General features: G+C 37.6%; 1 protein-coding gene across 2 annotated transcripts in view; it reads left to right on the forward strand.

Annotated features, from left to right (window-relative positions):
- The first annotated feature begins 138 nt into the window (after nucleotides 1–138).
- Nucleotides 139–12,788, forward strand: part of LOC144449182 (uncharacterized) — an 89,514-nt gene continuing 76,864 nt past the window's right edge. Inside the window, exons 1-2 of one of the 2 annotated variants that reach the window (XM_078139685.1) lie at nucleotides 139–5,067; nucleotides 11,735–12,315. In XM_078139685.1, coding sequence (XP_077995811.1) covers nucleotides 609–5,067; nucleotides 11,735–11,757 — 4,482 coding nt within the window. In that variant the 5' untranslated portion in view covers nucleotides 139–608 and the 3' untranslated portion in view covers nucleotides 11,758–12,315. Of the gene's footprint in view, nucleotides 5,068–11,734; nucleotides 12,316–12,788 lie in introns of those variants that run through there. The other variant, XM_078139684.1, reaches the window with a different exon arrangement.

Below are 12,788 nucleotides of genomic sequence, written 5' to 3' on the forward strand. Positions count from 1 at the left end.
TGACCGGACAAAAAGCAATTCGGGTGAAAAATAATTCGGGTTGACCCTTTATACCCCTGCTCTATTGGTATGTGCCAGGCATGCGCACAATATAGCAACCATTATGGCCGTCGAGGCTGAAATTGACAATAATCGAGGATTGTAAATGCTACGGTATCTCTGGAGTGGACCCAACGAAGGAACTTTTGGACTGTTAGTCAATACTTCACTCGGAAATGTTGTAAGCCAAAGCGAACATGTGGAACGTAGGTACAATGAAGTGGAAGTACTTACTCCTACGCATAGTAATGGCGTGTACGGTCTCGTAAGAAAGACAGCTCGCAGAGTAGTATTACTGGCGGATTTACTGTGTAGGGTGTGGAGTAGCCACATAATGCAGATTGCAGTAGCCTACTTGTGTTGCTGACGACTATACAATTCACAACTTTGATACTGTGCAGTGATTTTTGATCCGATTTTTTTCTCGATTTTACTTGCTTGGAATGGTCCAAACCCAACGTATATCTTCTGTCAAGTGTACGCACGGTTGTGAGTTTGCTGTGGATTTTGTATCAGGAGTGTCGATCTGTTAATCGATACTGTGGGCGGGACTAGTTGATAAAGAGACCATGTTTACATCGAATAACCCAGCGGCCGGAAGGGGTCATCATTCACAAGTAGGAACGACCACAGTCGATCACCCAGTTCCAGTACAGAACTACGATTTCCCAAATCCACGAGTTCCACAGGAACGTTTTCCCAACAACAACGCGAACGCCATAGTGGCGCATTCCGACGCTCTCGCAGAAAACATGAAAGGCTTTGAATGCAGTGACTTAGACAATGCACTGCTCAGCGGGCAAGCTCCACCGAATGGAGATTTCAGTTTTCCATTCAACGCTCAGGGGCAGCAAGTTCGTGCCGTACAACATGCTAGGATGCCAGTGGATATTAATAACGGTGCACAAACTTTTAGCCCACTTAGCCATGGACGTGCAAGCATGGATAGCTACCCATACGATGAACAACAAAGTGTGCAAGGTAGGCCACGATCTAGTCAGCCTTCGGTATCTGACTCGGCAATGGGTGAAGACTTTCACCAATCCACCGAATCTGTGTTTAGCCCAAGTCTTCAACAAAATATCCACCAAGGTGAATGTCATGTTGATTCATACGGACGATCCCGACGTGTTTCCGATCCCTGTCCGCAAGTAAATCCCACTTTGCCAAATCACGGGGCCACGTATCAACGTACAAATTCCTTCCCTTCAGACATGAACATGCGGACTCATTACAACAGTTTTCCGGCAAACAGAGGGATAATGCAAAACGGACCAAACATGGGGAACAATGTGCAGAACTTTTACCCGAATTCAAGTCAGACTGGACATTCCAATACTCAAAATGTGGACACCAGTTTGCCGGGAATATACGAACGGAGTACAGATTCACAACCGCCGTCTATCAGCCCACATATGCACGGACAAAACATGGCTTATACACAAGGCAGAAATCCGGGCAGTTCAATGACTACTTCAGTAAGCAAGCCGATGGAATATATGCCACAGGGTACAATGGGGCATACAGTCTCGGGAAATTCACACTATCAGGGTATGGTCAGTATGGCCTCCAACAACACCAGTAACAGCCGTCTTCATCATTTGCCAACACATGGGTATCCACCACCACCACCACCACCACCACCACCACAGCAGTATGGAACTCACCCACCACAACCCACACCACAACCCTCACCGACTCCTGGAATGTCACAACTTAGACAATACCCACCACAAATACAACAAGGCAGGTTAAATCAACCACACTTCAATATGGGTAATGGAAACCCACCTTATAGTACAGTGACAAATTTTAGTAATCAACAAAATTTCCAGTCTGTTGACTGTGCCAAACCAATGTTTCAAGGATCACAGGGTAATTTGCATGGAAATGTAAATACAGCTAATATTGCTCCAAGTATGCCTGGCTTGCCTCGGTATCCAGGTACACATACTGCTGGTCAGCCTCGATATCCGGGACCACAGCAGGGATATATGCCAAATTCAGGATTGCCGAATAAGGTAGGGCAAATAGAGACAATTAGAAGTGGTTTGGAGTTTCAAAACGCCAATGTAGGTGCTTCACAGAGGCTCAGACATTTTGGACCAATGTTAGAAAATGGTGCCAACCACCCAAAATATCAAGCAAGACATATGCAGGGATATGCCAGACACCCATCGAATGCTGTACCACAGAACTATACAGGAATGCCACCACATATGGGGGACAATATGGGCATTCCAGAAAACAGCCCTCCAGCTTCCAGAATACTGCACCCTCCTGTAGTTACCCCCGCAACCCAGACATCAAGATATAGATATAGTCATCCATCAGAAACTTTTCCAGTTACTGATACAACTAACGCCATTCCAAGTGGACCTATGTGTACACCAAATTTCTCTGAATCTACCAATACAAGACGATATGTGAATCCAAATGAGGGAAATACAAGTGCATCACAAGTCGCATTGTCACAAGAAGCATCATTTGCTAAAGCACTGCAGGCCATGGCAAAGAGAGATCACCAAGTAGATGCTGCTGTTAGTAACCAAACGTGGCATGAAGGAGGCCAACTGCAGGCAGTACATCCACCGTCAATACCTGACAACCAGCCCAGAATGGAAGAACCCCAAGAACAACCAGATTTGAATTCAGAATTGCCGTTTACTGACAATCCAGAAATTTTAGAGAAACGAGGTGATTTAGTGTTTAGTGCTGAACTTGAAAAACTGGCCAAACTTTCAAGAAATCCTGCCTTTATGATGAGTTATCCAGGTATGAGGGAAGCAATAACCCCTCCACAGGTATCACAAGCTCATCAACAAGGACAACCCCAACACACCGACGTTGTCACCATGACTACAGATCAATCATTCCCCACGAGTAATGATCTGATTGGCAATGGTCAAAGTATGAACAGTCCAGGTACCTGTTTGGACATGGCAGAAAACCAACTTCCAAGTTTTGAACAGTTAGTAGCCGAAAGAAGTACTCAACAAGTCACTAAGTCCGAGGAAATTGATCAAATTGTGTCTACTGTAGCTGTATCGTCTCCTCCATCTGTTGTAACAACGTCCTGTAATCAGTTACAATCGGTGCCACCAATGTCAGTGCAGACAAAAATGAGTGATAGTCCACCACAGTCTGTTGGTAATGGGAGTGTAGCTGACATTTCGGAAGTGATTGAAAAAAGTGAGAGTGTGGATATCAAGACCAATGTGATAGAAAAGTGTTCTACACCTCCTCAAGAATTGAGTAAACAAATTGAACAAGAGTTCGCAACCACCGAAGCACCAAGCTCAGAGTCGCCAAATGCGGTGAAACAGTTGCAACGAATGACACAATCACTGAAAGAAAAACAAGAAGAAGTTTCAAAGAGTAGACATGTACAGTATCTGTCCCACAATTCAGAGACAACAACATCGTCGAATCAGAACTGTATCGCAGCATTGTCGGAAGCATGTCGAAATATGATTGCGGACTTGGACAGCCCAATTCAAAAATCAGTAAACCACCAACTGTACAGCGTTGTTTCTGATAATGGACTTCACAGTCCAAATTTTGAGACAATACCTGGCCAGCTACCACCCATAACGAGTGCTATGACCCAGTCTCCATTTTTACCCCAGAACCCAACATTCCAATCTCACCCACAACCTCTTGATAATCTTAGTAGTATGGGATGTTCTCCTGTTACGGACTGTGGACAACAAACACCAAATTCTGTATCACCGGGAACATTTCATCTCCAATATCAAAACTTTTTGCTCGAACCTGTCGATGTACCACCACCACCACCAGTAGTAGAACAGAAACCAAAGAGAAAACCAAGGGCCAAGAAACGAAATGCATCGCAAGATAGGGAGGATGCACCGAAGAAACAGAAAAGGAAACGGAAAAAAGAATCAACTGATTTCTCAAGTCTCGAGGGAGAGATAAATAGCGTGGAAAGCTCAATCATGGGAAGTATTGATGAACAAACCAACAAAATGCTTGAGGAAGCATCATTAATTAGTGAAACTGAACTAAATGAACAGCAGAAAATGGCATCCATTGAAACAAGTGTATCGCAGCTAGAAAATGTTAAATCATGTAATATTGAAAACTCTGATAATGTGCTCTCAACACCCCCTGATATTCAAAGTTCAAGCCCTCTGGATGCGGTTACCTTGGCAACGATATCTGCTGAATCCCCTTTGTTGATAACATCGCCTCCATCTCTGGGCTCCCCACAGAGTCAACCGATTCCATCAGCAATCAAATGTAATGAAGTGACTGAGAGAGAGATGACGATGCAGCAGCAGCAGCCACATACTCCCAACATGGAACAGACAAGCAATAACAACAACACAATTCCTAATATTAAACAAAACACAGCAGATTGTAGTGCTTTCTCTTCCTCCTTGGAAACAGCAAATAACATATCAAGTTGCCCAGGTAGTGTTAATAGTGCTAGTGACCGAGAGGAGAAAATGACATTTGATGGAATGCAATCTCGGCCCAACAGTAGCAACAGTATGGACGGGAGTCAATCAGTCACGACCTTTGACCTGAACTGTCATTCAGTCAATGTAACAATCCCTAGCAATGCAAGCATACAAAGTGCACCTCCCCTTTATCCAAACTCTTCCATTGCAATGAGTACTGGTGCAGCTGCTGGTGTATATGTGACAACCAGCACTGTCTCTCTCCCATCGGGAACAACTATTCAGGCACCTGTAAATCCGGGATACCCAATGGTTAATAACAATCAACCAACGGAAGCACACCCATTAGAAATCCTACAAGCTCAAATACAGCTGCAGAGACAGCAATTTAATATCAGTGAAAGCCGACCACTTCCCTATAAAAATGCCCCCAAGGCTGCTAGCAGTAGTAAATCCAAAGCGTCGAAAAGTGGGAAAGCACAGAATCCAGTGGATGTGGAAAAGCTTATGGCCGAAGAGGATTCTACCTGGTACATGCCAAATGAAACCCCAAAAGAACCCACTGTGCCATGGGAACAGAGCAAGAAGAGTGCAGAAAAAGGTGAGTTTGGTATTTACTCCTTCAATTAATTCCAGATTACATATTTGATGAATCCCCCCAAAGTATGGTATACATTGTTAAGCAATTGACATGTGTAACAAAGTCCACAAATCATACGCTGATATCTATAGGCTGGAGTGACAAGGTGAATAATGGACATTACCTTTTGAACTTGAAAATGTCAATAACCTGGCAACCAAAGTATTTCAATAGGGAGACTTAAGTAGAATAGCTATGCCATCAAAGAGAAAAGTAAACCATCCAATTATCAGATAATTGAAAAAAGGAAATTGTTAAAAAAATATTCAGTTGTGAAAAGTTACAGCTCATGATTGTTTGTCACCAGAAGCAATTAAGTAAGGAACCTGTGAATATAAAGTGTTTGCAAGCATGAGGAAAGCTGTTGAAAATGTGAAAGACATGTTGAATAAACCTGTCGTTCTGTAGTAGGAGAAATAACTTGAAAATCAATGTAATATAAAAATTGTGTCAAATGTGTTATTCCGTGGAACAAATCTAAACTGTGATGCAAGAATAGAAAGAGTAAAGAAAAAGATGAGAAGTTACATTCAGAGGAAACGTGGAATCAAAATGGAAAAAAAAACAATTTTCCAACCATATTTTTCTTCGTCGTGGTACTACATTTATGTTTTTTTTTTTTTGAAAATTGAAATTTGAAAATGGACTTGAAAATTTGTGAAAAATACTTGTTTGAAAAGTACAACTTACGTAAATTGTTGTGTAAAAAATTCAATATGAGGATATTACACTAACTTAGTTGAATGAAAATGAACACCTACCGCAATAGTACTTTATCTTCCCTGACTGTTGAAATTAAGCTGCCCTCTGATGGAGGTCAAAGGTTATCCTAACTGAACACTGTCATCTATGTCTCTATTCACATATTAATTTCTATGTATTCCGAGTCAAGAAAAAAAGACTGCGAACATGTAAATAAATAATTTTGCTCCTGGCTCTTTCCCAGATTACGTGTGAGAAATATATCGTACTTAATGTTTCAACTGGTAATAATTTATTTGTAAGTAATGACGCAGTCACTGAATTGGCAGCATGGTGAAAGGCCTTGTTTTATTCATCAAGATCATGAAATTTACATAAGGATTAGGATTTATTCAATTGGGGTAAAAATGATCAAAAATTATTATTCTGAATCTGCCCAAACCTGTGTGATAATTAGTTGATTTTTCATTGTCAGCTCGAGTTTGACAAAATAGAAGCAAATTGCAGTCGAAATGATTACTTGAAAGGCATTGGTAAAGCAAGCAATTTTTCATCATTTAATGTTTGATATGATGGGTGGATTTGTGTCCGTAAGTGAAGCGCGTGACACAAACAGGCATCGAAAGTGTGTGAAAATTTCATGACAAAGACAGCGAAGCAGTTAAAAAATACTTAAGCTTGACTGCTTGGACCAAAGTGTGGCTTGATTGTATGTCGTTCCATCAATTGCGTGTTCTGTACCGTTTGCAAACAATCCCTGTGCAGCCATGCAAGGCTTGAGGCGAAGCTTGTCTCTGATTATCAATTCATGTCTCCTCTCCTAGCACAACCCATCTTGTGTGTTATGCATAGAAATTTTTCCCAGCTTCTGCTTCGCTCACATGGTGTCTCGGTGAGGGAATAAAAAGACCATGTAACGCATATGTAGTGATGTGGGAATTCCGTTTTGACAAACTTCACCAGGGATGTGAGGGACTGCTAAATTAACATAGCATGAAAGAACAGGCTATCCTGTGAGACATATACACTACAATGGGTTACAACAGTGCTACTAAAACAGTCTGTTCAACAATAACAGCATAGCTCAAGAAAATATTGACATCAACATGTACTACTAGCAGTAAGTCAATGAAATACACAACATTGCAATGTACACACATACGTGTATGTACTTTATAAATCAAAGTATATCGTTAGTTTTAATAGTTTCTGTTAATTATATTTTTTGGGGTCTATAAAAATGAGCGTCCACCATTACAACTACACATGTAAATTTGCTGGTATATTGACATACAGCTTTCCATAGTCGTTGCCTTTTCACTTTGAAAACGTTTCTGAATGACTTTCCCTTCTATTAACACTATACCAGGAAAGGAAGGCAGATTGAGAGACTGATAATCAGTAAATAAAGGCCCACTTTAGAGCAAATTCTGTGATTTCCAGCAAAGCAAGCATGATAACATTAGAGCAAAGTTTATCGGCTTCAGAAATCTGATAATTGTTGGGTAATGGTTGCGGAGACTTTTGGACTATGTATCAATGTTTATATTGGAAGATTATGCTGATAGAGTGAAAATAGTAGAGTTTGAACTTTCTATAAATGATCAAGCTCTTCAAAAAGCAGTTGGACATTGTTCTTTTGTTGATAAACTGAGATTTATCAGGTATCCAATATAAATTTTGTGTGGGCTGTCAGTTTGTTGAAATGAGCGTGAATTTACATGGCTAATTTGAAACCTGATCTTACAAATGAGTAGACAGCAGGGTAAGTTGTACATTTCATTTCGCTATATACAAAATTGGATGCTAAATCTTGTTGGTGTTGAAGTATGTCAAATTACAAATGTCAATATGGAATATAGGCATAGGTATATATATATATATATATATATATATATATATATATATATATATATATATATATATATATATATATATATATATATATATATATATATATATATATATATATATATATATATATATATATATATATATATATATATATATATATATGTATAATATTACTCATATATATATATATATATGTATATATATGTATGTGTATATATATAATATATATATATATATATGTATGTGTATATATATATATATATATATATATATATATATATATATATATATATATATATATATATATATATATATATATGAGTAATATTATACATATATATATATACATACATGTATACACCACAATATTATACAAACTAGTGAAATTTGTGAGTTGGTTTTTAAATTGTTTTGTTCAAATTTGTACCGAATCCCCAATTCTTGTATTATCTTTGAAATGTAAAAATGACTAGATTTTCATTTCGATATTACAGAATTTGATACTACCGGGTACACTTTTGTGAAAATGTTCTAAATGCAAAAAAAATATGTGTGAAAATGTTCTAAATGATATAAAAAAACAAAAGGAATCACACAAATTTATACAAACTCTCCAATTTTGTGAAAATGTTCTAAATGATGAAAAAAGGGAACCATACAAATTTATACAAACTCTCCAATTTTTGTTGTTTTCAGTTTTATATAGAAGGAACTGAAAATAACTAGTGAAATTTGAGTGAAAAGAGATGCATATATGTAGTAATGGTACAAAAATCCAGAATTTTTTCAGGAACCAAAGTTTAATCAACAGATTCATTTTTTTACTGTGACTGTCATATCCTCAATAATCTAAATATACTCCGGGGAGAAAATAGGATGTTTTGAAATTTCAACACACAGTAAATGTGAACATATATATTGTAGAGATATTCTGAGACGCTCAGATTTCTGACAAGAGCATTATGAACTCGCAGAAACGTACATCATTTATTTCATTTACTGGCACAGGGCCAATTCATAAAAAATACACCATAGTGAGAGATGATATTAGGTTCATTTCCAAATTAAATCAACTGCTTCATGTCAAAGGGGGCGTGGCGAACTATTAGAAGGCGAAAGCAGTGTTAAAAAGCAAAACAAAAACTAGTAACGCCTCAGAAATCATCAATTTTGTCAAACCCATCGATCGGTACCTCAAACAAAAAATTTAAAACAAAAAATAAAACTATAAACAAGTTTTTCTACTTTTTTGTTTGTTTTATCATGTTTGTACACTTTCATCTCATGCCTCAGTGATATATATATATATTGAAAAGAGCCATCAAGACAAGTATTTTTCTAATCTCAGTGTTGTTCTTCTTGACTAATAGTATCTTTATTAAAACATCAGATATCTGCTGTGATGGCAGTCACCATTAATTAAGAAAAATATGCAAGATAAGATTTTTGCAGTATTCAAATTACTGGCTAATCTTTTGGTGAAGTGAAGAGAATTTCATATATGTCAATGTTGATAGTGCTGTTCAGTGTGTATCATACAACACAGGTCAAATATGACAGCTGTACATATCGTTACAAAACAAAATATATTCATTAATTTTGGTGGTCCACAAATGCTTCAAAATGAGTATCTGTGTATTGACATTTTGGGGACAGTAATTTATAAGGTGAGATTGTTGTTTCTGTTATTGTATTGATTGAATAAAGTGCCGATGGTTAGATGGTCAGCCACCGTCTTTAAGCTGGGCATAGTCAGTGAGATGAACTTACTGTAGACCAGCCTTCACCCTACACTGTAAAGAATCGCCTTCTCATGTTACACTGACGGGCATTATGGATCATTTACAAAACAGAGAATACAAGAAAAATAGTGGCGATGACATAGTTTACCCAACAATACCTATAAGAATACCACTCTACTGTAGTAGCACTGCATAGAATCGGGTGAAACTTACACCGACGTCTGTTTTCCCAGAGTGAAATTTGTTTTCCCCGGTCAACTTGCGATGTGAAATGCTATTTATACTCCAAGATGATTACTTGCTGTAATTAGACATTTTTTTAGGAATAGGCTTTTGCTGAAAATTACACACATGATTTGCTCTGAGGCGTTTTTTTCTACGGTAGGTGTAAATTAATGAGTAAAGGTGTCAATACTTCTAGTGCCAGGTCACTACAAAGAATACAAGCCTTCCAATTTGACTGCTCTGTCTAAAGTGTTCAAACGTGTGAGACCTCATCCGTGTATTATCATACCACTCAATAGAAGGGGAGGAGAAAGTACTGTTTTCAAAAAAATTAAAAATGTTATTGTCCATGAGTGATTAGTTATGAAATTGATTGCGCTTCATAGGGTTTACGTACAGATGATTACAAAGCATTGAATGACTTTGATTGGTTTCATTAATATGGCCATACATGTAGATCACCAAGATCAAAGGTATGGCTTTCTGACTACATGTAAATACATGTATGTAATTTGACTCATACAAATTGACATGAGGAGTAGGAATTTATGATCAGATGAATTTAATTTTCTGAAAATATTAAAATGAAAAGGAGCCTTTGAAACTGGACAGATGATAGAGTGAAATGAGATGAGAAGCCATGTTTGGGGTCCCAGCAATTGTACGGTCACAAAAAAAAATTAACCACTCCTTGCCTTGTTAACTAACGGGGCAGTATGTTTATTTCCATCTGATTTTCAATGAGCCTGTCAGTTTTATGTATTCTGTGAAGGTATGTAATGAGGGAGGAGTAAGTGGGTGGGGTGGGGGTGGTAATCAATACATGCATGTACATGTCGAATGTGACAATCTCAGAAATGAACATTTCAATTATGGATGGGGGGGGGGGGGGTACATTTTGTAATCAGTACAGTGTACATAAAATGTACCAAATAACTGGGTAATGATAAAGCATATATCAAGAAAACTTGTGCACATATATTTTTTCATGAGTGATGATATGAAAAATTACTGTCAGTTTCATTAATTTTGTGTTCGTTTTTTTAATGAAATGAACATGTTGATCATTAATCTTGGTGTTGAAAGTTTTTGATAAGTTTACTTTTGTTACAGTATATATGTGTGTGTTTGTTAAACTACTTTGCAGAACTTTAATTTGTAAAATGTGGTAATCTATGAAACATTTAGAACTGTGAAGGCAAGAAGTTGCAATTGGAGGGACGCTTCTTTGTCTTCTGCAAGTTGACGTTCAAGGTCATGTCCGCCTCTGTGGTACTCTCAACTAGCCTGAGAATGAAATTGCTTCCAACTGTAAACATATAGAGTTACAACAACAATGCACCAGTGAAAATGTTTTGAAAAAGTATTGAAATGGAAATCCTCAAACTTAGTAGTCGTAGCGTTTATTATCCAGAAATATTTTAACAACCAAGAGTGTATTCAAGTTATTAACGTTTCTCTGATAAAAAAGTCCAAAGCTCGATCTGCTGACTTGGCAAAGCTTCAACATCCATTTATGGGACACCTGTACACGTCCATTAAAATGAGCCTGAATGAAAACTCACCACGTCTTAAACTTTCGAGTCAATACAGCCCCAGCATTGTTGAAATCCTGTCTATATATGCATTGCTGGGGGTGAAGTAACTGGTATGCCTCTCAACACACAGGTAATACTCTTGGAATTTGCAAAGGATTCTCAAGAGGAGAACTTCAATTATACAAACAAGTACACACAGCATACATACACATACCGACTATATATTTCAATCTAAAATAACTGACAACGTCACCAAAAAAATGCTGGGAAAAAAGCCAAAATCAAGATAGTTATATCTTGTTCTTACTTCACTGAATGTGAGTTATCATGTTCGGATGATAAAAAATAGCGCAGAAACAGATAATTTGACAGAAATTTTTTTGTTACTAAAGTTAGGGGTGGACAACATAAGATGAGAGAGAAACAGTTTTTGGTGTTGATCACAGTTTTATAAGTGCCATTAGTATTAAACAAGTTACGGTGCTTGAAATTGTTGAAACCACTTGTGGTTGACGTGTCACTGACAGTGACAAATGACTGGTTCTGTGTTTGTGTTTAACTTTGTAGTGGTCATCCAGGGACGTGGCTGATTTCGGTAGGTTTATTTGGGGAGAAAGTATTCAGCTATCTGACTGACCGTCCTGCCGTGTGAAGAAAAGTGAACCAGAAAAAAAAAATGAAAAAGGACATTGTTGGAATTCTTACAAGTGTTGATTTTCTTTGTGGCTTTGTTTCCACTAGGGAGTTGTCATTGTCTGTGCTGACCTCCCTATAGTTCTACCAGTGTGCTGCTTGTCTTGTGTTATTTGAAACTCTGGCCTTGTTTGGGGAATGAAGTTAGTGGCTTCTCTGATATGAACCAACTAATCTTCAGAAGTTAATACTCAACTCAACAACAGTCATCAAGATGTACTATATTGTGTGTGGAATATTTTGTTCCCTAATTCTTCTTTGGCCTTATTTTGGAGACTCAAGTCGGTGGCTTCCCTCCAAAGGATCTTCAGAAGTTACTCAGCAACAACCATCAGGATATATTTTTTCTGTGATTACTGTGTTTGATTTCCAAATTCAACTCTTTTCTTGTTCGTGACAGAAGTCTGTAACTTCCATGTAAGAATCGACGATCGTCAGAAAGATACCCAACAGATTCATCGGGATGGGGTGTACAGTCTGTGTTTTCTACATTTGTTCTCTAATTTGTGAAAATACCAGAATTTTTAGTTTAATGAAAATAAAACAGGTATTTTCTTACAAGTGTTTTTTATATTCTTGTCAGTCCATAGTGTTGGATGTAGTTGTCTTGGTTTAAGTTCACTGTTGTTGTGTTGTTGTGTTTCAGATCATTCTGTTATGTCATCATGACATTGTAGTGTATGTAATGTTCTATGAACCATTGACTTTGCTGAATGCAATAATTAGTCAAATTTACCCCAGTTCCCCCCATCTTAGAGCTCTACAGTATTTTACTAAGACTCTATTCAAAATGATGATTGAGTATGCAAAAAAAAAAACAAGAACATAGAGTTCATTATCTTTGTGTAACTTGTAAGAAGGATACTAAAACTAAAACCCTAGCAAAAATAATGAGACAGTATGCCACTTATTGTTTCTACTTTCAAGA

Source organism: Glandiceps talaboti, chromosome 18, assembly GCF_964340395.1.
Source record: "Glandiceps talaboti chromosome 18, keGlaTala1.1, whole genome shotgun sequence".
In the NCBI taxonomy this organism is placed as follows: domain Eukaryota; kingdom Metazoa; phylum Hemichordata; class Enteropneusta; family Spengelidae; genus Glandiceps; species Glandiceps talaboti.